Source organism: Macrotis lagotis, chromosome 1 (genome assembly GCF_037893015.1).
Source record: "Macrotis lagotis isolate mMagLag1 chromosome 1, bilby.v1.9.chrom.fasta, whole genome shotgun sequence".
Taxonomy (NCBI): Eukaryota; Metazoa; Chordata; class Mammalia; order Peramelemorphia; family Peramelidae; genus Macrotis; species Macrotis lagotis.
Window position 1 is genome coordinate 22280159 of NC_133658.1, and position 25481 is coordinate 22305639.

General features: G+C 51.8%; 1 protein-coding gene across 3 annotated transcripts in view; it reads left to right on the top strand.

Annotated features, from left to right (window-relative positions):
* Positions 1-14845, top strand: part of EXOC6B (exocyst complex component 6B) — a 525494-nt gene extending 510649 nt beyond the window's left edge. For all 3 annotated transcript variants that reach the window (XM_074195695.1, XM_074195705.1, XM_074195713.1), the window contains exons 21-22: positions 7223-7335; positions 10792-14845. In XM_074195695.1, coding sequence (XP_074051796.1) covers positions 7223-7335; positions 10792-10918 — 240 coding nt within the window. In that variant the 3' untranslated portion in view covers positions 10919-14845. The remainder of the gene's footprint in view (positions 1-7222; positions 7336-10791) is intronic.
* The last annotated feature ends 10636 nt before the right edge of the window (positions 14846-25481 follow it).

Here is a 25481-nt window from a genome sequence, read left to right on the forward strand (position 1 = left end):
ATTTCCTTCTTCAACTCATTTTCCAGATGAGAAAATGGGCACAAACAGGGTGAAGTGACTTGCCCAGGGTCACACAGCCAGTAGGTGTCCAAGACCAAATTTGAATTCTGCAGGATGAGTCTTCCTGATCACCTCTACCCTGTCATGAGTAAACATGTCACATCATGAGTGCTAACCAATCACCTCTCCCCATCCACAGAATCCCTCTCCCTTCTCTGGGCTTCCTCCAAATAGGAGACCCTCATAGCAACTGTTGAAGCCCTGTTTCTGGACCCCCTTTCCTATGGCCTCTGTACTCCCTCAGCCTCCCATCTTACCCCTAGCTCTGCCTTCTCTTGAAGGAACACAGGTCAGTTTGCCAGAAGGATATAAAGAGAAAGAGAGGCCTGATTTCCCCTATTTCCCTCAATAGTCTTTGTCGTCATATATTTTGTGGCAGGGCAGAGTTTCTTTGGTCACCTTCCCCTTCTCTTAGAAGCTGCTCATGAAAAGGGAAGCAAAGGTGATCCTATGAATGAACTTGGGAAAGTGAGAAGCTATGTGCCCCCCACCCGGCCTCTTTCTCCTCTATCTCACTCCCTCCCATGACCCAGGGAGGAAAGGGAGCACTTCCCTGGCAGGACAGCCAGGTAGATGGGGGCATCAGGGAGAAGTTTGGATGTTCTGGAAGATCATGTCTCACCCTCCCCAATACTAGATCATGAAGAGATCCTTCAGTCAGCACACATCTGTTCTTTGTAGGGCCACCCAAGGTGCTGGGGCAACAAAGGCAGGGCTTTTGCATCTGAGGCTTGGAGTCCTGGATGTCTATGGTGGTGTGACCTTGGGCCAGTCACTTCTGTCTAGGCTTCAGTTTCTTTATGGAGGAGATGAGGGAAAGACCAGAGGAGCTCTTGGGTCCCTTCCAGGAGCACACTGTCCTCCTCACAGTAGGGGTACAGAACACGTTTATGGAATGATGGGAACTTGAAGGGAAAATTCTGCCCTCAATGAATCATGGAGGTAGAGCGGTCAAGAGGCCAAGCCGGTTTCGTCACAGCAACATTGGTTAGCTCATGACCCTGGGAAAATCCCCTTACTTCTCAGAAGCTCAGCTTCCTCCGTCATAAAACAAGGATAATAATTCTTGCCCTTCCTCCCTCATTGGTTTGTTGTGAGGAAAGTGCTGTAGAAATGGAAGTGACTCTCATTACCCTCATTATTATTACATTTGTTGATCCATGAGTTAATCCTTTAGATAATCACCCTAGTCACTTTTATATAGTCATCTCTTTTACCACAAAGCATCCCATCTAATTAGCCTGTTTACCTTCCCAATAAACAAACCACCCCTAATTATTTTAACCATTTTTGGCTGGAGGAACATAGGTATCATTGCCTACTTAGATATTGCTTCACTTAGGTGGTGCCCAAAGGTCCCTTCTGCCTCAGTTATGACATACCCAGTTTGGGGGAGTTTGTGTTTGTCTTTATAGAATCTCCCTCTGATAACACCAACCTGGGCCTTCTTGTCTTGGTCTGAGCCGAGGCTTACCCCACCACCAGAGTTGGGACCAAAGGGAATGCTGTGAAAGGCCAGACAAGGGGGAGATGGGGTTGGGCCGGGCCACTGTATCAGCACTTCCTATGAAAGAAGTAAACCTGAACCCTGAAGACTGCAAAGGACTGAGGGAAAGCCCTCCTCCTCATCCATCCTCTCAGCAAATGGAAGACCTTTCCCAGAGTAAGAGCTTTCCAAGCAAAGAAGGACCCTTCCCAAGAAAAAGGGTTCTTCTAACCCCTCCAGCCCTATTCATCAATCCAGTTGTCCAACCCTTTTTACATTGTTTTTGCTTTTGCCAGACTTTTATAAGAGAATAGCCAAAGAATGGGAAACTGAAGCTTTCCCTTATTTAATTACCATCCTCACTTGGCATTCCTTCCAAAGAAACGCCTCTTCTCTATGGTTTCCTATTGCTCCTGATGTAGTGACAACAGTTATGTGAGGCCTCAGGGCCCCGTTTAGGTGGGGAGACAAGGAGGGCCTATCTAGGGGAAACTGCTCACCAGATAGTACAGACCCTCACCCCAGTCCCCTTCCCCCAACTATTGCACTGCAAGTCCCCTCTGGTCACCTTTGCCTTCACAGTGGGCATCACTGCCATAGAGGCTTGGATCTCATCCTCTTTGCATTCCCCAATAGCTCTTCTCTTCAGTCCTGCAGTAGGGACCCAGCTCACAGGAATACTCTTAAGACAAATGAAGTAGTAGAGAAATAAGTAATCCAAAAGGATGGAAGACCCTGTGTAAATGAGGAGACCAGTGGTCCTCATGATCCCTCCCTCTATAAGACTATAGAGTGACTCCTCGGTGATGAAGCTTTCTGGACTCAGCCTGCCTCCAAGAACCCTGCCTGGAAGGTGGTGTCTTCTGAGCCTGGCCCAAAGGAGAACCACACTATGCCCTGTGCCAGGATTGCCATATGGGGGCCCAGTACCCTTATGTTCAGTTACTCCCTGATAGGAGTATTCCTAAGAGTGGACAATGAATGACCCAAAGGGACCTGCTTCTCAGTGCATCAGTGGCAAAGAGGAAGAAGCATCATTAAGATGGGCCCATGACTTCCTACCCTCACTCCAGCGCTTCACACTGCCCCCCCCCCCCCATCAGAACCACTGGACACGTGCCCTGATTTCCTCTGTCTGGTAGCAACTTCCAGCCCTGCTGGGACAAGAGGGTGGAGTTGTGGCCCGGAGGCTGCAGTGCCCACAAGTCAGCTACTCACTGTGGGAAAGGGCATCCCTTCCCAACGGGGCAGGGCTGGGCCCTCAGGATGCACTACCCTCCCCACCGATTAAGCTCGGAGCAGTTAATCACCCAGCTCCAGAGCCAGGCTTAACAGCAGGAAACACAAAGGCGGGTGAGTTCTCCCAGGCGATAATGTGAGCTTATCTGCCTGGCCTTAGCCCCAGGAGGATTATCTGTGATGCCTGGAACCCCAAAGGTGGAGGGCTGCCCTGAGTCATCCCCAGCAGGTCATGCAGAGGTGTGGAGGGGCTCCCCTTGGACCCTGAGTGTCCACAGACTGCTTGTCTTCCCTCTTCCCATCAGGAGCTCATGGTAGCTCCAACATTGAGCAGCCTTTTGGTCGCCATCTAAAGGGGAGCAGCAGAATACGGGGGGAGGTCCACCTAGCCTGGCTGGACATGTCTCCTGTCTGGGTCTCCCTTTCCTGATCTGCGTAATTGGATGAATGATCTCTGCCTCTTGGATCCGTATCAAAAGGGGCTGGGGCCTGTCTGATGAAAACTGTTGGTGACTCGGCATTTAAGCTAGGATTGTTGGGCCCTAGAAAGGGCCAGTAGTGTCCATGGAGCACTTGGATAGAATGATCTAGACTGGGACAGTCACTTAGTGTAGCCACCCTCAGGAAGGTGACCTGAAGCCATCCCTGTCCTCCCCTAGCCTGGCTACTCCCATCTCATGGACCTGATTCATGAATTCTCTAGGAATGAGTTTGGGATGCTCACCCAGGGCTTGACCGTGATCAGCCTGAGAGAGGGAGTCTTCTACAAGGTGCTCCCTGGATCTGTGCCTTCCCTCTGGTCAGTCACCACTCATGGAACTCAGAAAGATTCAGTGAGCAGGTGGATGCCCACCAGACCATCTCCTGCCAGAACCATGACATTTCAAGGAAGAAGAGTTTGAGTCTGAGAGTGCAGGAAACTCCCAGGACAGGAATGCAAGAAAGTGGGTGGGAAGTCAGGAAAAAGAGTTACAGCAACAGTGGCATGGATAGCCTACATTTATCTGGCCTCCCTGTGCTGGGGGATGGTCTTATTATACCTACTTTACAGACAAGCCAAGGTGAAGTGACTTGCTCAGGGTTTCATGGCTAGTGTCTGAGGTCAGATTTGAACTCAGGTCCTCCGACTCAAGGTCCAGCACTGTGTACATGATGGCACCTGCTGGCTGCCCCAAAAAGAGCCCTGGGAGGGTCTGTTGTAAGTAGAGAAAGTGAAAGGGTCTATTCTGTTATTGTTGAGTCACTAGGCCACATCTGGCTTTCCTTGACCCCATGGACCAGGCCCTTTTATCCTCTACTGCCTCCCAAAATCTGTCCAAGCTCACATTCCTTGACACCCTTTGAGGGAGGGAGGAAGAGGAATGGAAGAATCTATATAGGATGCTCTGCTTTTTGTTTTTTAATAAATAAAGTACAAGGTGAGACCATCTGCTGAGAGAGGATAGGGATGATATAGATCTAAGGGAGGGAAGGAGCAGAGTGCCATCCAACAGTGAGGACCTAATGGAACTTGGATGACATGACACCCTATTCATTTCAAGCTCTGCTTCCATGATACCTTTTATCCATTTCAAGCTCTGCCATCCCCTTCTCCTTTCACCCTCGTTCTTTCCCAGCATCAGAGCTACTTACTTGGCCGATTAAAACAGCCCCTTTAGAAATTCCTACTTCCAGGACTGATGTCCTTGGTCTCTCAGCTTCAACATCAAGCCCTTCCTCCTGTACTGCTCCATTATGTGATCATGAAAGCCCAAAGTTTGGACTGCCCTGGTCTCCCCCTGCACTCCCCAGTCTTTTTGTGCATCTGAGAGGCAAGGGACAGGAGGGCAGAGGGACATTCCCAGCAAGCTTGGTCTCCATTGGACACAACCCTCCATCACTCTAGGACTCTTGATACAGGAGAGATAGTGCCTTCCTGTTGCCATAGCCTTCATTTACATTGAACTGGCTTCCCATTTTGAACCTTATTCCCATCACAGTCCCTTGCCTCATTTCTCCTATGTCTCTTCCTTTATCCTCATGGCCTCCATTCCCTCTATTATTTTGGGTGCTCCCAGTTTTTTTGTTCCAGCCTCATTTTCCTCCTTTCATCATCTCTACCCAACAGTTCATCAAGACCCACTCTCCTTCCTTCCTCTGTATCCGGTCATTCACACTCTGCAATCCTCAAGGCTCACCTTCTCCTCCATCTCTGCTCTCAAGACATGGATAGTGATGCCAGCTGCATCCTCTGCAAGCTCATGTCATCCAAGTTCCATTAGGTCCTCACTGTTGGATGGCACACTCTGTGCCTTTGCTCCCATACATATACATATATATATATATATACATATATATATATATATATATATCTCATCCCTATGTTCTCTCAGCAGATGGTCTCACCTCGTACTTTATTACAAAACAAAAATCAGAGCATCCAGTATAGATTTTTCCATCCCTCTTCCTTCCTCCCTCAAGTCTTGTACTCCTTTGCTCCAGTCTCGAAGCTGGACTGTCCTAGGTCCTAACCCAAGCTAATTCCTCTTACTTGTTTTCTTTGTCAGAGTCCTCCTTTCTGTCCTGGGAGTTTACACTATTGATTATTCCTTGTCTCCCCTATACCATCTATCCTTTTCCACTGGCTTCTTTCTTATGTTCTACAGACATCCTTTGGTCATTGCTCCATCCTTTAAAAATCCTTCACTTGATTTGGCCATCCTCTCAAGCTGCCCTCCTGTATCATTTCTTTCTCTTGCCAAACTCCCATTAAAGATCGGTCTTCACTGCCTGCTACCACGTCTTCACCGCCTTATCTCAACCTGGCTATTGAGCTCACCCATCAAGTAGCTGGGCCTGGAGTCAGGAAGACTTAAGTTTGGGACTTGAAGCAAGTCCCTTCTGTTTCCTGACAGTTGTGGCACCTGCCCAGGAGGATGTAGTGAGATGAGATGAGACCTTTCTACAGCATCTAGCCCTAGCTCCTGGCCCATGGTGTCCACTGTGGAAAGACTTGTTCTCTTCCCATCCCTCAACTGAAGTCTTTGGGGATCTCTTGGCCTCTTAACCTCTTACACCTTTCCAGCCTTCTAGAGTCTTTCTCCTGCCTGCCATCAGCATCTGGAGGCTGTTTGTTCCCTCTTCTCTAGAGGGAATTGGTTGGATTAGATGATGACCGAGATCTGATGAGGGCAGAGGCTTTCTGTCACAGAGCTGGCTTCTTCACTTGTTGATTTCTGACTCTTCTTGGTCAGTAAGTCAATGAGGATGTATAATGGGGCTCTTCTAGGGCAGGGTCTGTGCTGAGCACCAGACCTGGAAAGGCAAAAAGTAGTCCCTGGTCTCACACTCACAGTGCAATGGAGGAGAAAACCTGGAATTAATCATTTACAAATTAGCTATTGGCAAGGTAAATTGGAGAACATCAGCAGAAGGGAGGCATTAACGTTCAGGAAAGGCTTCTGAGGAGGTTGGATTGTAGTTGGGATTGTATGGAACCTGGGAGACAGGGTGTTCCAGAAAAGGGACACTGTCAGTGCAAATCCCTGGAGTCTGGAGATGGAGGGTCTTGGGTGAGGAGTAGCCAGGCCAGTATCCCTGGACTCAGAGCATGTGGGAGGGAGGGAGTAAAGTGTAAGAAGACTGAGAAGGTAGAAAGGGACCCGTCGGGAAGGACCTTGAAAGCCAAACAGGATTTTCTATTTGCTCCTGGAGGTGCTAGAAGCCAGTGGAGTCAGACCTGTGTTTTAGGAAGATTTGACAGCTGTGTGGAAACTAGACTGGGAGAGGAGAAGGACTCAAGGCAGAGTCCAGATGGGAGGTAGTGAGGGCCTGGACACAGTGTTGGTGGGATCAGAGAAGTGGGCAGATATGAGAAGAGTAATGAAGAAACAGTGACCACTGACTGGATGTGGGGGATAAGAGAGGAGACAGCCAAGAGGACACCTAGTTTGGGAGCCTGGAAGCCAGGCTTTCTCCTCTCTCTTTCTTCCTCCTTCCCTTTCTCCTTCTTTTCTCTCACCCCGCCCCCTTCCCTCCTTCATGCCTTCCTTTCTACCTGCCCACTTTTCTTAATGAGCATGCCCCAGAGGACTAACACCATGGTGGGTCATAGGATCATAGATTCAGAGACCATCTAGGTCCAACACACTTTTTTGCTGATGAAGAAACTAGGCTCCCAAGAGGCTCAGTGACTGCCCAAGACCCCAGGACATGAGTGGTTTCTAAGTCTCCACCCCCACAGCATTAACCACTGCAGGAGAACATTTGAGGCTACAGAGACCAAACCAAATGTCAGTGACAGTCTTGAACCACCATCTTGGAATGTTTTCTGTGGGAATAACAGTACTATTATTTTCCATTTCTCTCCACTTTGGCAGCTAGTAGCAGAGAGGCAGAAAAGATTACTATTTAGAAGGGTCTCTTGGGATTCATCCCTGGGTCTTGTGTGTTTTGCAGCTCTTGGATCTGTTCACCCAATGGGACTGGTCAACATACCTCGCTGACTATGGCCAACCTACCTGCAAATATCTGCGTGTCAACCCAGTGACGGCTTTGGCCCTGCTCGAAAAGTGAGTCAATGTGGGGGTCCTGTGGTCTGGGCCATAGAGAAGGAAGCTAGAATAGGCAGACCCTCCCCATCCAAGCCCTCCTAAAAGCAGCTGCCTATGGAGGCCAACCAAAGGAAAAGGAGGGAGAGCTCAAGCTTCTTCCTCTTACAAACTTGACCTTTTGGTCAGTCAGAGAAAAGGGATGTGGGTCCGAGAAGTAGCCAGACCCTGGATCAGGCCCCTGCCCCAGAAATAATGGCCCACCAAGATGTGAGTGCTGTCCCCAAGCCAGGGCCTACCAAGTCAGTGGTCTGTCAGGAATCAGAGGGCCAGGGATTTCAGAGGCAGGTTGGCCACCAGGGTAAGCCACCCCCGGCCTGCTGAGGAGATGGGCTTGAGCCCCTGGGCTGGCCTACCTGGAAAGTAGAGGTTCTCAGACTTCCTGGGCTCAGAATCCTGAAACCTGTTCAGTAAGATAGAACTCTCTGCATCCATATCAACCATGTCTGAGATCAAGCCAAGCACGCTCCCAAGGGCCTCCCCAGGAGACAGGCCCCTGTCCTACCCTGTCCACACCCATCTCCTCAGGAGGAAGGAGCACAGGGTCAGGGTCGTGAGAAGTGAGAGGCCCCTGGCCCACCATCCCCTCCCAGTGGGATCATCTCTCCAGCCCCTAGGCCTCTTCCAGCTAGGCGGGCTCCTTGCTTCCTGTCCATAGAAGAGTGGAAAACTGGGCTGCCCAGGAGGCTCATCACAATCAGTGGGGGGGGGGGGGGTAGAGGAGGGACATCAGCCTAGACCAGTCCTGGTGGGACCCTGGGGCTGAGGCTGCCCTTGGCCCCTTGCTGGAGTCTCCTTTCCTGGAGACGGACTGGGCCATGGGGGCCCGTGCTCCCTCCTCAGGAGAACCGGACTGCTTGGGGAGGTCTCGGGGCTTGGGCTGCTGGCTGGGCCAGGAGGAGTTGGGCAGGGCAGCCTTCTGGCCTAATAGTGTTCTGTGGTTCTCTTTCTCCCACTGACTTCTCTCACCCAGGATATCCAGAGAGTAAGTAGAGGCAGCTGCCCTTGACCCTCTCTCTGGCACTGAGTCTCTTGCTTCCTTCCTTCCCCTTCCTAGCCTCACTAAAGACCATGAGAGAAGGCCCACTAATCCACTAGGCTAGCCAGGCATTGCTGACCACTCCTCTTTCCTTCTTGGGACCTTCCTCCCTCCTCCTGGGGACTACTAGGGGCTCAGAGGCATGAAGCCAGACCCCCAAGGGAAAGTTTTACTTGGGTGGGAGTGACCCTGAGGCCCGAGAATCAACCCCACCCCAGGTTTGAGCGGCCACTGCTCTGTCCCCACCCTGCCTCAAGACCTTTCCCCCATGCCTTGGGGTCACCTGAAATAATAAGAATGACCAGGAAGATGGCAGCCTTCACCTTTCCAGAACCCCTGAGGTTTGCAGGGCACTTTATAATTGTTGCCCCCATCCCAGAAACCAAGGCTAACAGAGGCTAAGTGACATCCCCAGGGTCACCCAGCCAGATTTGAACTTCAGCCTACCATTATATCCACCCGCAGTGCCACCCCCTCTGAGGCTCTGAACCTCACAAGCTGAACTGTTTGACTGAAATCCCCTCCATGGGCAACTCCCCCAGCCTCATTAGAATCCATAGTGCTCCATGCATGGAAAGAATTTGGGTTTGGGAGTGAGGGGACCCAGCCGCTGGCCACCACTGGCCCTGTCTGAACCTCAGGATCCTCCTCAGTGGATAAAGCCACTGGGCTTGGTGATCTCCACAACCCCTCTGAGCACTCAGCGTCGGTGTCCCTCGGAATGTCTGACTACAGGCACAAGAAGGGCGACCCAACAGCCCTGGATCTCTCCTCAGGAAAGGGTTCTTTTTGGCCTCCTGAAGTGTTTGCATAGTGGAAGACTTCCATGAGAGTGTTCACCTGCACGTGCGCGTGCGCATACACACACACACACACACACACACACTCAGCATCCAACTGGACCAGCTTTCTCCACTTATTGACTATGACTGACCCTCAAGGACCAGAATTACCACCCCTTGGAGCCCCTTGGAGCCCATGCAGGTCCCTGGATTCCTCCCCCTCCCCAGGCCCTCTCAAGTTGAACTATGCTCCTTTCTCAGTAGGCTGGAGGCAGAAAGGGCAGGGCAGCAACCTGAACCCTCAATCTGATGGTGCCCAATGCTCAAAGCCCCCCAAGGATCCTCAGCTTGTCAGTCAGCCTACCTCCCTTGCCATCTGCCAACCCTTCCTCCACGGTGCACACCCACTGGGTCAGTGTACCACAGGCACACAAATTGGGACTTCGTGCCTAAAGCCAGGCCAGAGCAGAAACTGGGGTGAAGAGCAGCATCACTCAGTTCTGGGGCTCACCATGGGTTGGGAGCAGGGAAAATGCCCCTTTGGGCTCACGCCTGCCTTGCCTCATCTCTGCTTAGACCCCATGGGCTGGCCTCCTTCAGTGAGATCCCCAGGCCCAGACTGGACTTGCCTGAAGCCTGGGGGGCCCCCTGGCCCTGGCTGACTCCTCCACACTTGACCATTGCCACCACTGCCCACCTTCCCTGATTCTGCCCTCGAGGGCTTACCAAACCCAAAGTGGCCCCTGTTCCACACTAGAGCCTCTTAAGGACTTGAAGTCCCCCATCTTGGGTTTCCCAAGTCTGCTTTGTGGGGCAGTTGCCTCAGGTCTCTGGGAGCCCTTGGCCATCTCTTCAATTTATCTGTGTCCTGCTTAAGATGAGCTTCCCTGAGCTGATCCTCAAGGAGGAGCATTCTAGAATCCATCCTAGAATCTTTGTTCTCCTCGGGATGCAGCCTGCTGCATCCCATGGTTGGATGCCAGGGGAAATGCCATCCTCATGAGTCAGGAGCCTGAGGGGGCTGCCCAGCTACAGCCCTGGGCAGCGTGGACTAGAGGGATGGGGGGGGTCTCTTGGTTTCTCTTCTTCCTTTTCATTCTCCCTGCCTCTAATCTCACCTTCTAGCCTTTCTCCCCCTTCTATCCCTGCTTCCCATGGAGACTCAGCCCTCCGCTTACTACTTGCTAGCTCTGCTCAATAGGGTGGGGAAGGGAGTGGGCCATTCAGAAGTCACCCCTGGTTCTTGCCCCTGCTCCTGAGACCATGCTTAGGTGAGAGTTCCAGGTCCCCAGGTTTCCCTGACACCTCTCCCGTATCCAGGCTCCAAAGACATTGTTGACCAGGTTCCCTCAGCCTACAGAAACCTTGAGGTCCAGAACTTCCCAGGGGCTCAGCATCCCGGGCGTGGGAAGCACAGCCGCCCAGACAAAGATGCCAAAGAGGAAAGGGAGAAGGCCCACTTCCCATGGGCGTCCTGGAAGGGGCTCCTCAATCAAGGAGACGAGTCCAGGGTACAGGGGGACTCCAGTGACCCTTGGTGGGGGCCCCTACTGGCTTGCCCCCTGACTTCTTGCCTTCTGTCCTTCCTCTCCCCAGGATGAAGGACACCAGCCGCAAGAACAACATGTTTGCACAGTTCCGGAAGAACGAGAGAGACAAGCAGAAACTGATTGACACCGTGGCCAAGCAGCTCCGGGGACTTATCAACAGCCACCACTCGTGAGGCGCGCCCCCGGGGGCGCCCGCCCTGGGTTCTGTGCTCTTGGATTCTTCTGCAAAGAGAATATATGTCCTATTTTTTATCACCTTCTGTACAGTATCCACAGAGCTCCTCCAGGAGCAAAGAACGATGGAGGGAGAGAGGGAGGGAGGCTGGGATGGCCCAGCCTCATGAACCCCTTCATCCCTCCCCCCCACCCCCAGGAGGCTGGGCCCTGGAGGAAGAGATGCCCTGCCCCAGGCAGGTCTTTCTCCCCAGATCTGGGCTCTGGATTCTAATCCCCCAGAGCCCAGGATTCCCTGGGGCAAGTGGTGGTCTCCATCTCCAGACTGTGCTTTGACGGGGCAAGGAAGGAATAAACCAGAGGGAGGAGCCGGCCGGCCCACGTGGCCAAGTGTGACCAGGACGGTGACCTTGAGCGGCATCATGTGTCCGCGTTTCAGACCTGCATCTCTGCGGGCTTGCCTCAGGGTTACCTTCTTGTCCAGTTCCTCTGCTCCTCTGGCCTCCCCAGTCCCTACCCTGACTCCCTCTGCCCACACCCAGACTCTCCCAGCCAAATGTTATGGCCTTGCTAGCTGCCCAGGCTGGAAGAAGCCAAGCCAAATCCCAGAAGAGCCCATGCCCTCAGTAGACCAGAGCTCCCCTGTGCAGAGAGGCTCAGACTCCTGCTGACCTGAGTATAGGAAATAGGCCTGACAAGATCACCCACTACAGGCCCCTCCACACGGGGGAGCCCGCCCAAGGTGCCGGGGACCCTGGTGAAGGGAGGCACTGTCTCCCCCAGCCTCCTCGGGGCAGAACACAAGCGGGGTGAACACAGGCCCCCTTCCCACCCCATCCAGGGGCTCCCCAGGCAAAGGCTGGCAGCCTGGACCCGCACAGGGGCTTAATGGAATTTACAGTTTGCCTCCTCCCTGTGGCGCTCCACACGCACGCGCGCACACACACACACACAGCCACCTGGTTTGGAGTGACCCCTCCGCAGCGCATCTCTATATAGCTGGGCTGTAGGGCCCGGCCCCAGGAACAGGGTGTTTTCATTGGTTGTCTGGTGTGGGGGGAAAGGCAGCCCCCTTCTTCTCTTAGTGGCCCTATGATCTCTTTTGGCTGCTGTTTGATCTTGTTGGAGAGGCCACAAGGGGAACAGCCCCCCACCCCCAAACAAGCTTTCTCTCCTTCCTTTAAAATGGTCCTAGCCAGACGCCAGACATTGGGGACTCACGGCCAGTTGGAAAATGATTTGTCTTCCAGCCTCCTGCCATTGCTCAGATCAGGGCAGCCCCAACCAGATGGGGGCGACTCGGCATCACTGGGGCCTGTGCCCTCCTTCCGTAGATACCTGAAGTTCTCCATCATGAGGCAAAAGATTCCCACCCCAGCCCCAGGGTGGTCCAGGCAGGTCCCCACCCCCCGAGCCTCAACAAGCTGGGGGCCTGTGCCTTAGACCCTGGCAGGACTGGGGCCCCCACTGCCTCCAGAGAACAGCTGAGGCTCCTCACCAGAGAATGGGGGGGGGGGGACAGGGCAGGGCCAGGATCTCTCAGGGCAGAAAGATGAGCTGGGCCAGCCTGCCTGGCCCTGAGTCACGGCTGGGACCCGGCCCGGTCGGGAAGATGCACCCTCAGTCAGCACTCCTGGGGAGTGTCCCCACCCCACCCCGGCCCTTCCCCCCAGGCTCTGGGACCCTGCCAGCCAGGGGGAGGGGGGGTCAGGGAGCCCCCACAGGAGCTGGAGCTATGGAGAGGGGCCAGCCACGACCGGGCCCGAGCTCTTCAGGCCCTTGAGGGGCATGCTGGCATGGCCGCTGCCAGGGGAAAGCAAATTGAGCATCAGCAAGCAGTGACAGAGAAACCTCACTGGCATTTCCAGTTTTTATTAGTGGGAGGACAGACTCATTAAACCCGACTGGTAATCTCTCTTGTCATCCCCGAACTCGCTGCTGGGGAGGGCGGAGATGTGCCCTGGCTGGCTCAGTCTCTGTGTGTGTGTGTCTCCATCTCTCTGCTCTCTGTCTCTCTGTCTCTGTCTCTCTGTCTCTCTGTCTCTCTCTCTCTCTCTCTCTCTCTCTCTCTCTCTCTCTCTCTCTCTCTCTCCCCTCTCCCCTCTCCCCCCCACCCCCATCTATCCTCCAATTCCAACCCCTGCTTCCATCACAGCCACTGGACTGTTTGAGGGGGACCTGGGAGCCTACAGAGCTGAGCCAAGCCTCTGAAGACTTGGGCCCTTGGGCAGGGATGAGTCGGGCCTTGACTGCCCTCCCTGGGATGAGGTGGGTTCCCCGCCTTGGGCCCCTTGGGGCAGCCCAGCTCAAAGGTCTGTGTCCCAGGCCCCCTAGAGGAAGGAAGGCTTCCCTGTCTCTCCCCAAAGTCCAGGTAGAAGGGCTGGGCCAGCCCCAGGGGATGGAGGGCCTGGGCCCAGCTCCCCAGGGAGGAAGAGGGGGCCCCCCAGCCCAGGCCTGGCCCAGGGCCCATCCCCATCTGTCCTCGCCCAACACAAAGCAGACTCTTCCTCCTGCTGCTAGTAACCCAGCCGTGGATGTAGGTAGTTGCCATTTTTCTTTAAAAAGAAGAAAAACTAAGTCTTGCTCTAAAAAGATGATTAAAGTTGATTTTTTTCCCCAATAGATATGTGGTTGACCCCTCTGCCCCCACCCCCACCCCATGCCTTCTCTCTACCTAGGCTGAGGCCTGGCTCCTTTGGACCTGCATCATTGCCCCAATGGGCACATGGAGGAATGCCCCAAAGAAGCTGCTGGGGGGTCTTGCTGACCCACTCCTCCTGAAATAAAATCTCTCAGCAAGCTCCACCGGGGCATCTGGCTTCAGGGTGGTCAGTTGGCACAGGGTCCATATTGCTGACCAGATGATGATGAGGGGCATCAGAGAGAACTGGAGCCAGAGGCTGGCCCCTTAGGGCCATATCATATCCCTCACTATCCCTCCAGTCGGACCTACCATTGCCCCCCCACTGAGGGCAGCCCACCTGGTGGCTGATGGTTGGGCTGAAGTATTCCAGGAGGATCAGCTAGAATTTGGATCTTGGAGGTCAGTGCCTACAAGTGATCCTGAGCCCCCCATGCCCCACATATCACAGGAGGTGAGATAAATGATGCTTATTCTAAGGCTGCTCCACTCCATCCCAGTCAGAAGGATGGCCAAGGGGAGGGCCTCCCCCCTCCAGAAGCCCCACAAGGGCCAGAGACATGAGGGCAGCAGCAGGTCGGCAGTGGCTGCCCCAGCAGTGAACTTAAGTCCCCCACACCCTCCTTCCTCTACCCAGGGGAATAGCTGCCCCTTCTCCCTCCTCCTTTTTCCTCTTTTCACCTCCTGCCTTCATTCTTTTTCAGGATCTGGATCTCACCCCTTCCCTCCTCCCACTGTAATGAAAGAAGTGGATTTGTTAGAAGGGTCAGCTCCAGAAGGGGCATCTCTTGGACTGGAATTGTCTGTGGCCCACCTTGGGGCCTTCCCGATGACCACTGCCAAAAGCTGTCTCCTTTGGGGGCCTCCTGGTCCCCATGTCCTGAAAGTCCCTCCCTGACCCAGGCTCCAGCCTCCTTGGGGTCTCCTGAGACCCAACTCCTCCAAATTCTTTCTTGCCATTTTTCCTTGTCCTTTTATTTTCTCCTCCCTCCCTTCCTTCTTTCCTTCTTCTCCTCCTGAGTCCCATCTTATAGTTTGTAATTTTGTAAATGTGGTGAAAATGGCTTTTTCCCCTTTTTTTGCACACATTTATGGGGAATTTGAGGCAATTCCATTTTTAAATTGAAAGGGACCTTTCTGTGGTTTACAACTTGCCTGTAGAGATCCTGATGCAGGTGGCAGCACGGTTCATGGATGAACGTGGCAGGAATGCGCATGTTTCTTTCCCGTTCCTTTATTTCTCTTGTAATGCCTCATAAAGCAGATCTCCAATGTACCTGTTTAACAGAGCAGCAGAGCTTTGTCTCATTCTTCCCGTGCGCTTGTACTGGGCTCCGGGAGGTGGGCCAGGCTGGGGTCACCGGTGCCTCTGTTGGCCTCTGCCTTCCAAGCCAATCCTGAAGTGCCTTGGGGGGTGGCAGCGTGGAGACATGGTGGTGGCTATGCCCTGGTAGGTCACTTCACACTGCCAGTGTGGCCGTGGACAAGCCTCAGAGAGAAGATGGTGGAGAGCCTGTGGGACTGGGAGATGGGATCATCTGTAGAATGAGGGCTTTGGGCCCTGAGGTCCCTTCCCAGAAACTCTGGGACCCTCTGAGGGAAGCATTGGCAACAGGGACCTCAGCAGCCACTAGAGCCAATCCACGGAGACCCAACCAATTGTCCCCCAGGCTCCAGGCCCCACATCCACCACCAGCCCCCTCACCACTGTCTCCCGAGGCCTCATCCAAGTCACCCCCCTCTTTCCAGGCCTATGCTGCCTGGAGTCGCATGGGTCTCTTCCAGTGCTGAGGACCCACGTGCTGTAGAGAGAGAAGCCACCCCAGCCCCCGGTGCTCTTCCCATTTTAGACCATCTTAGGCTGCATGGCTGTGGTGCAGTAAAGACTCAGAGATAAGGGACTTCAATGCCCTGCCCCAGCCTGGCCGGGGAGGGGGAGGATCTCTCTTCCTTCTGGACCTCAGTTTCCTCATCCATGAAATGGGTGTTCAGACTAGAAGACTGGAGAGGTCTCATCCAACCCTGGGTATGGGAGCCTCCCATAGAAGGGGGAGAGTGAAGCCTCAACTTGTGTTTGCCAGTTCACACACACATCTCACACACCACACATACATGTACACATTCCCCCCCCACACACACACACACACAGATATACACATCCATAATCTAGGAACCATCACGGTTGGCCTTTGAGGCTATCAAGGACAGCTGGCTGGGCAGCTATCTCCTCTCTATTGGCCAATTCAGGCCTCTCAGGCATGAAAGTTGAGGCCCCGATCTCAAACCTCCCTGTTCTTGATCCCTGACAGCCTTGGGAATGTCCCCCTGACCTCTGGGCTGGCATTTTCCTATCTCCAGCTGTTAACACTATTACTCTTCTTTCAAGGATCTGGGATTTCCTTGATGCAGGCAGGCCTCCACTTCTGCAGATGGCAGCCGTCATAAGTCACCAATGCCACTCACAGCTGGGGGTTGGCACCCTGGCCCCTCTGGGTTTCACCGGGTCTTTCCCAAGGTGGCAGACCACCCCTCGCTAGGTCTGCCCTTTCCCCACTGGGTGAGCCAGAGCGGGGTGGACAAGACAGCTGTGCCTGGAGATCCCCTCCAGCTCCAAGTTGGCAAACCCTTGCTACTCCGCAACAGACTAACCAAAGATGATGATCCAGTGGGGTGAATGCAGGACAAATGTTTCCTGATGGGTCTCATGCACAGAGCGCTGCCTCGGGCTGTCATGCCCAGCTTTAGCAGCATTAGCAAAGTTATACCGGCTGTGCATTTATCGTACACCTATTATTTGCTGGGTGCTGTTGTAAGCCCTGGAGAGAACAGCAAGATGGGCTTCAGCCCTCAATGGTCTCCTTTAGGAAGAGAACACACGGTACTCCCAATCACTGAGTGGGAACTTAAACTAGTGGACGGAGCGCCAGCGCCAGATCCTGTCTATAACCCTGGCCAAGTCATTTAATCAAACTTAGTCTCAGTTGCCTCACCTCTAGAATGGGGACAAGAATAGTGTCTCCCTCATAGGATACTAGTTAAGCAAATATACAGACAAGCCAAGTAGGAAACAGCCAGGAAGGTGCCAGAATGAAGAGGAGGCAGGGAAGGCTTCTTGCAGAAGATGGAAGGTCAGCTGGGACTTCGAAGGGAGCAGAGATGAGGAGGGGGCAGCCAGAGAGGACTCCCAGGGCTGAGAGATAGGAGGCAGCGGGTGTCACGGGAGTGCAGACATCGTGGAGGGAGGTGAGGTGTAAGATGAGAAAGATAAGAGAGGGGTGGCAGGAAGGGCTTTGACAGAAAACAGGATTTTCTATTAGATCCTGGAAGGGATAGGGGGAGTCACTGGAGTTTATTGAGGAGAGGAATAATTAGGAAGATTGGGCAACTAAATAGAGGATAAACTGGAGAAGAGACACGGGGTAGGAATGCCAACCGTGCCAGCTAGGAGGAGTTGAGGTCATGGTGACACGGCATGGTGGGGCCAGTGTCAGAGGAGAGAAGGGGGCATAGACAAGAGATGCTCCAAAGGTAAAGTTGAGACCTTGGCAGAAGTTGGAATATATGGGGGGGGGGGTAGTGAAGACTCAAGGATGTGATATGGAAATACATTAAACATTGTATATGTATCAAATTGTCCTTTGCCATGGGGAGGAAAGAGGGTGATAATAAAATGTGGAACTCAAAAGCTTGCAAAGGGATGAATTTTGGAAACCATCTTTGTATATCCCTGGAAAATAATAAAGAAGGGAGAGGGAAAAAAGAATGAAATACACACAAGTCAAGGAGGGAGAGGGAAAAAAGAATGAAATACAAGTCAAGGGTGAGCTCTAGGTTGTGAGTCTGAGAGGCTGGAAGGTTGGTGTTGCTCTCTATAGTCTTGGGGACTATGGGTCGATGGGGAAAGATCGGAGGGAACGGTAATGACTTTGGTTTTAGATATGTGGAGTTTAAGATGTATGCTGGAATCTAGTTCAAGGTATCTGAAAAGTGGTTGGAGATGTGAGATTAGAGGTCAGCAAAGAGATCGAGACTGGAAAGAAAGATGTGAGAATCTTCAGCATAGAAATGCTCCTGAAATCAATTGGGGGGGGGGGGGGATGAGATCACCAGGTAAGGTCAAAGGGAGGGAGAGGAAGGATTAAGCAAAGGAGACAAAGGAGTGGTCAGAGAAGTAGGAGGAGAACTTGGGGGGGGTCCGAAAACCTAGAGAGAAGAGTGTCCAGGAGGTTAGAGTGATCGACAATGTCACGGGCTGCAGAGAGGTCCAGGGGAATAGGATTGAGGAAAGACCATTGGTTTGGCCAATGCGATCGTTAATGACTGAGAGCACTGTGGGTAGGAGGGTAAGGCTGGAAGCTGGCATTTAAGGGGTCACAGGAACTGATCAAGACTGAACATTAATCCAGTCCCCAACCCCACTGCTTTGACTGATGGCATCCTCTGGCCTCAAAGGAATTAGAGTCTGTCCATCAGAAAGCATTCATTATTCACCCACTGTATTCCAGACACTATGCATGGGCCTGGAGATAAATAACAAAGAGTTTCTACTCTCAAGGAGCTTGTGTTTGGTCAAGGGAGGCTAGTACATGACCAGTCTAGGCAAGAATAAATATAGAGAACAAAGGCAAGGGGACTGGGTAGGGGCAGGGGGACCGGCAACTGGGGAAAGCCGGAAGGACTTCACATAGCAAGAGGAGTTTGAGAGGAGAGGACATCAAGATGGAAGCTCGGAATGAGTGTTCTAGAAAGTGAGGAAGGGAAATGGAGTGTCCTATCTAAGGGACAGAGAAGACCAGTCTGACCAGCTTGGAGAGGATGGGAGGGGCAGCTGCAAAGACAGTGCGTGGTCAGGAAGGGTCCAAGAAACTTAGCACAGGAAGATAAAGTCTTAGCCAAAAAGCAAAAAGGAGGCTCTGGAGTCCATTGAGTCCCAGGGAAGTAACATGGTTGGGTCTTCTCTAGGGGATGATCACCCTGGCAGGTGTGTGGAGGATGGGTTGGAGTGGGAAGAGACGAGTTTGGGAGGCCGATATGGACTGGCTGGAGATGACAAATGTTTAGTTACAAAAGAAGTTGTGAAGCTATCCGGGAGAAATGCCAGGGGCAAGGTAGGAGAGGGGACTGTGAGAGGAGAGGGAGCAAATGTCGGACTATGGTGGTCAGGCAGACAAGGAAAGAGGAGGAGGAAATGTAGAAAAAGAACAGTAACAAGCACAGGACCAAGCCCTTTACAGATATATTATTTGATCTTCACAACTCTGGAAGGCAGCTACATTTTACAGAAGAGGAAACTGAGGCAAAGGGTGAAGTGATTTGTCCAGGGTCACATAGCTATTATGTGTCTGAAGTCACATTTGAACTCAGGCCTTTCCACCCGGCACCACCAGATGCCTCTTGGTATCCCTAGTTCCCTTCCATGCTCAAGTGCCATCTCTGGCATGAGTTCTTGGGTAGCTCCCCTAGTTTGTGTCACCTCAAATTATTTGATGGGCATTTATTTATTTGTGAAATATAAACTTTCCTGTTCTTATTCCCCCAGTAGAAAGTAAACTTCCTGAAGGTAGGAACCCTTTGAACTTTATATCTCCTTGTTGAATAAAGAACAAACATCTCTTGAGGGCCTACTATGTGCATGACTGTGATAGTTATTCAGTAGCAACAGTCAAGACTAAAAGGGAAACTCCTGCTCCCCCATCTGACACATCCAAACCAGGGTCTGGAATGAGGTAGACGAGTGATCGGAGGGGGCTCCTCTACAGCGAACCCTCCTTAACCAATCTGGACCCAAGGGAGAAGAGGCTCCGTCACAGAGCAGCAAAGGGATGGTAAGTCTGCCCATTAAGACAGGTTGCTGATGTCCATTTCTGCTGCCTTGGACTGGCCTTCCAAAGAGATGCACAATGGCAGGTCATTAAATGTTCCCAACAATAAAGCCCTGACCTCTCGAGTCACCAGCCTGACCTACCACCGCCGCTCCTCCCTACTGGAGCCCTTTGCTTTGGACAAGCCAATGTTTTGGCATCTCCTCTACCCTCTTTATACACTTTTGAAATTCTGTCTTTTATTCACCCTCTTCTCTTGTCCATTCTGTAGTATTTCATCCTGAGGACAGATGCCATCTTTCCATCTACTCTCCAGAGCAGTTTTTGTTGAGAACAAAGACAAATCCTTCGGGTTCTAAGCTCTCCTTCCTCATTCAAGGCAGCCAGGACAGTAGTGTGATTTGGGGGATGCTTAGAAGATATCCCCAAGTATAAATGCCTTCCCCATTTTTGACTGAACCCTGAAACTGAGGATGCTCTTTAATTCAAATCTTTTCTCTATGCTGAATGCAAAGAATCTTGACAAGCTAACTTGGGCCTTAGGCTAAAATCTAGATGGAATTCAATCAGGATGTAAATTCATCTTCACTAATATTAGATGGGGGGAACCATGGATATAGATGATAGTCGTTCCTGAAAACGATCTGGAGGTTTTAGGGGATCACAAGATCATTAGATGAGTCGGTCCTGTGATCTGGCAAGATAGATTCACTAAAAAAGTGAATGTCACCCTGGACCACATTAAAAGAGGAGGACCTGATCCCTCTTTCGTGCTTTTACTTTGATAAGGACATTGATAAGCCGCCGTCCAGAGGAGGGCCACCAGCCAATGAAGGGACTTATGCGGGTGTCATGAGGGGAGATCTGTAGTCAGAAGCTAAATGGCCACTTGTTCACTTGTGATGTTGTAATGCAGTGTGCTGCTAAGGTCTCTGCCAACTCTTTTTTGAAGAAAAGCTGGTGGTCAGAGCAGAGTAACCCGACCCTGCAGGTGATTGGATTGTAGAGGGGGGAGTGCCCCCCCAAAACCATCACTTCCTCAAAGATTCTACTAAGACTACCTACTCCAGACCTTTCCTTCAGGCTGATCCATGGGTCTGATGCTCCATCCCACTAGTCTGACACTGCTTCCTACAATGGAAGTAGCCAAGCAGTCCCTGAGTGCATCGGCATTAGGAGTTGGGTCATTTTCTTCTTCCTGCTCATTCCCCGCCCCCCCCCTTCGGGCCAACCCTGGACCAGAGGCACAAGGAGAATGGACCTGGTATTATGTTGCCTCCAACCACTGGAGACAATGACCACTGGTAGCTCGGCTCCCCGGAACCCTGGGAGATAACCCATCCTCAGGTCGGCCTTCTGGCAGGGGCCAAAAACTGAAAGGGCCCCAGGCCTTCAGTCATTTTGAATGGCATTGAGGAATCCCCAGAGTCCCAGAGGGATGACCCCCTCCTCCTCCTCCCCCCAACGCTGGGCCTCTCACTTGCTCACTGACCGGATTGGGGGTGGGGGGCCCAGATCGTGGGAGACAGAGGGGGAGAGAGAGCCATAGACTGGGAGCCAGAAGCTTTCCCTGAGAGATCCTGGTTTGACTGTAATGGGCAGTGTTTACTGGGGAGTGAGAGAAAGGCAGGCATCCCAAGGGAGCCGCGGACAAAGGCTCTTGAGGAAGCACAGGAAGGAGGAGAGAAGCGAGGGGGGCGAGGGATATTGTGTGGGAGATATCCCCCCTCTATCTGTTTCCATCGGCTGCAGGGTTAGGGTTACTCTGCTGTTTGTCCTAGGCTCACTAAAAGCCCCAGCTGTCTCTGTGGGGTCTGGGACATCAGTGGGGCTCAGCCTGTTGTGATGGTAATGGGGGCCCTTGGCTGCTGGGGGGGGGCTCTCCTTCCCCGCCATCCCACCCCAGGAGCCCCGCCATCTGGGATTGTGCTGACAGCACCTTCAGGCCCAAATCAAGATCTTTCTTTCCCAAAAGGAATCTAAACATCGAGATGCATTTCTGGCCTCGAACAATCCGACCATTCTCCAGGCTCAATGACGGGTCTATTTCTTCCTGTAAATGGGTCTCGTAATCTTCAACTTTTACCTTAGCATCTGAGGGTAATTGGCCTTCCCCCTTGTCCTTCCCACAGCCCACGGCCCTCTCAGTTACCGGCTCAGGTTCAGCTGGGTGGATGGCTTTTCTCTTTCTCTGGTGCTTATTATTTAAACACTGATGGGGTTAGACCCCCCCTCCCCGCCCCTGGTGGGCCCACTCTCTAAAGTAGCCAGATGAGATGCCAGGGCTGAGCGCTGACAGGGAGTGAGTGCTGATATTCGGTCCCGGGCCTGAGAGGTGTCAATGACTTGCCGAGATATCTGGACCCCATCCTTAGTCATATTGGTGGTCTCCTAGGCATAGCCCAATGGGAGGGGTGCCACAGATAGAGGGAGGGAGTGATTAAATGAAATAATCCCTAGGCAACTAATGAAGTAGCCACCTATCCAGTATTTGGTTGGTCTTGGGAGAGGGCAAAGGGGAATGGGAGGAGGAAGAGGGGGAAATGAGGAAGCCAAGCGAAACTATGTCCCATCAGTGCTGGGGCAACTCTAGGCCAGGAGGGGCCTAGCTGAAGCTGAAGGAACTGAAGGTAATGTCTTCTAGGTCAATCCCATCATTCTGCAGATGAGGAAAATGGGCCTGAAGCACATCCATAGTAAATGGGTGTAAAGATTTGAACTGGATTTCAGACTTAGCAAGTGTTGTTTGTCTGGGGGCTGGGGTCAGGAAGACTTGTGGTCCAGTCCAACCCCAGACATGTCCTAGCTGTGTGACCCTAGGCAAGTCACTTCACCCTGACTGCTTCAGTTTTCTCATCTGTAAAATGAACTGGAGAAGGAAATGGCCGACTCCATTATCTTTGTAAGAAAATCCCCAATGGAGTCATGAAGAGTCAGATAAAACAGCTGAGCCATATCAACCAGTCCGCTTCATTTGGGAATGTCCTGAATGAAAATACACAAGAAAAGAAAACACTGACTCATTCAGTGTGCATTAATTGGGCACCCAGTGGGGGCAGAGTCCTCTGTGAGGTACTGAAGATGAACCCTGGCAAATGAGGTAGACAAAAGCAGCACCTGCAGAGGGAGTCAGCCAGATGGGTCCTTTCTAGAGGATGGGAGTAGAGTAAGTCAACCTTTAAGGTCCAGCTCAAGGCCAGCCTCCTCCATGAAGGATTCCCTGATGACCTGGGGCCTCAGTTTTTCCCATCTGTAAAATGGAGGAGGGGGTGATCACAAAACTGCCTTCTTCTGTCTTCACTATTCTATGATTTTGTGGTTTTTTAGAAGCAATTATCCTCCATCTCACACAGGGCAGCATCTCACCTTGGGAAAACTGCTTCCTAGGTCTCCCAAGCTGCACCATAAGCCCCTAAGACTGAGAAGCAGGGGACCTCCTCTCATCTCCCCATCATACCTGGCGCCCTGTAGGCATAGTGGGTAGTCACTAGAAAGGGGTTGATTGGGGAGTTCCCTAAGAATGAAGATTGCCTTTTGGTCATGTGCCTCTCAACAAGCAGACTGGTCTACCCCCAAAATCAGAGCAGGGTCCATTTGGATCAAAAGTCCCTGGAGCCTTCATTCATTCATTCATTCATTCATTCATTCAACGAGCATTCATTAAGCACCTAAAAACCTGGCTTCCATCATAGAACATTTGCATTAAAATTCCACTGCCAGACAGCATACCCATTTGATCCTAGAAACAAAGACCAGCAGGTCAAGGGAGCCACATGGTTAATTTGGCTGTTGGAGTTAAGTCAGGGGAGCACAAAGTGAAGAGGCTACTGCCAGTGTCCAAAGGAGAGGGGATGAGGGCCCGGCTGGGGTCATGGCTGCGAGGTGGAGTGTCCAAAGGAGAGGGGACGAGGGCCTGGCTGGGGTCATGGCTGCGAGGTGGTGTCCAAAGGAGAGGGGACGAGGGCCCGGCTGGGGTCATGGCTGTGAGGTGGAGAGATGGATGTGCAGGAGAAGTCAACAAGATTAGTCAATTTACTGGATTTGAATTGTGAAGGAAAGGAAAGTGTGGAGGGGGGACAGACTTGGTGAGCCTTAGAAAGGATTTGTGCCTCTCTTTCCTCGGGACCCCCCACTCCCAGCCCAGAGTTAGGTCTCTATTTAAGGCTGACTGGGGGGTGAGGGCAGAAGGTGACAACTCTTCTGTCTCTCCCCAACCCCCTGGGCTCAGAAGCCTGGGAGAGTTCTCCCTCTCTCTATCCCCAGCCCACATCCATGAATACCTCTTATTCCTTTTTAAAAAATATTTTATTTTTAATTTATGGAATAAAACAAGCACTTCCATAACATAGTATAATATATTTTTTAAAAGACTCAAGCCAGAAGGCAGATTAACTCTCTGCCTTAATCCCAGTAACCCCTGTTGAAACTACTCCCTCCTCACTTCTATCTTTGGTCTCTATAGAAATAACACATTTACAGGGTTGCCAAAGCTCCCTTAATCTTAACCTGGTCATTCCATGCTGGCACACCCTCCAGTCCCACCTTCCTGACTTTTCCCTGGATCTTCAAGGATTTATTAAATGCCTATTGTGTCACCAGACACTTTGTAAATATTATCAGGAATCAGCCCTCAGTAATGTCCAAACCCAAAGAGCTATACCTGTGGAGCAGAGGTGGAAAGGAAGTTAGACCTGGAGTCAAAGAGAGCCTCTGAACCAAGAGACAGACAGTGGAGCCCAGTGGGCAAGCTCCTCACTTGGAATGGGTCAGTAAGTACATATTGATTAAGTGTGGGAAGAACCTGGTCCAAGGACTAGGCTCTCCTGTGAGTCCCTTCTCCTTCCCAACTTCTCCTTCCCATGGACGGCCCTTCAAGGGCCTCTCCCAGCCTGGCCGACCCCTGTTTTAACTCAGACTTTGGAAGGCTTCAGACTCTCTGGCCTCACTTCTTGTTCTCAGTGCTCGGTTCCATAGTTATATGGCCCTGGATGCTTTTTGGATGGAAGAGGTCTCTGAGGGCTTAGGACTCAAGTAGGGGGAGGAAAGGAGAAAGAGGTTGTAGGTGGAGAGAGGCTGGGAAAGTGTAGGGGCTCAGACAACTGCTGGCCCCCACAACTGGGGGGGAGGGAAAGCTGGGGTGCAGAGTCTTCCTTCATATTTTTTGGCTTTGCAAAGAGGAATCGTTTGTCACAAGTGACAGATTTTTGGACTTGGGTTAGAGGTTTCATCCATGGAGCCAACCAAATGCTTTTTTAATCTGAGAAAGAAGAATCTATGGCCAGGGGTTTAGAGGTGGGGGTCTCAACCTTTAAGTTGGATGTGCATCGAACAACTTTTATCCTAACTAGTCATCATAAGACTGAGTCAGCTTCTCCAGTCCACAGATAGGAGAAGGTCCCTGTCCTCCAGGGCTAAAAGTCTAGTAAGGGAACTATAATGGATGTGCGGAAATACGAAATAAACAGAAAGGTCACAACGTAATATTGTAATGAAGGCTAAATAAGTGATGTGGACAGATTGAGCCTCTGAGGGAAGTGAGGGAAGACTTTCTGGAGGAGGTGGTCTTTGTGTTGCTCCTTAAGACACAAAGAGGCCCTAGATAAATGGTCCATCAACATCCTACAATCCATTTAAACTGATCTTGTCTTTGTTCCTCACATATACCTTTGCCTCTGCATTGGCCATTCCTCAGACCTGGTATGCACTCCTTCCTCATCTTTGCCTCAAAGAATCTCTCTTCTTTCAGGATTCATCTTGGATACCATCTTCTAAATGAAGCGAATAGAGCATCAGGTCTGGAGTTACAAAGACTCATCTACCTGAGTTCCAGTCTGACCTCCAACTTTTACTAGCTGCATGACTCCAGGCAAGTCCCTTAATCTTGTTTACCTCAGTTTCCTCATCTGCAAAATGAGCTGGAGAAGGATCTTTATAGGACCTCAAATGGGGACATGAAGAGTTGGACATAACTGAGATCATCCACAATCAACATCATCTAAGGGGAAGAGTCAACTGTGACTCTAAATAACTGAACTATAACAAATGGGAAAGGAAAGGGTTCTTTCAAAGCTGGGGGAGGGGGGGAATGTTGGAGGGGGC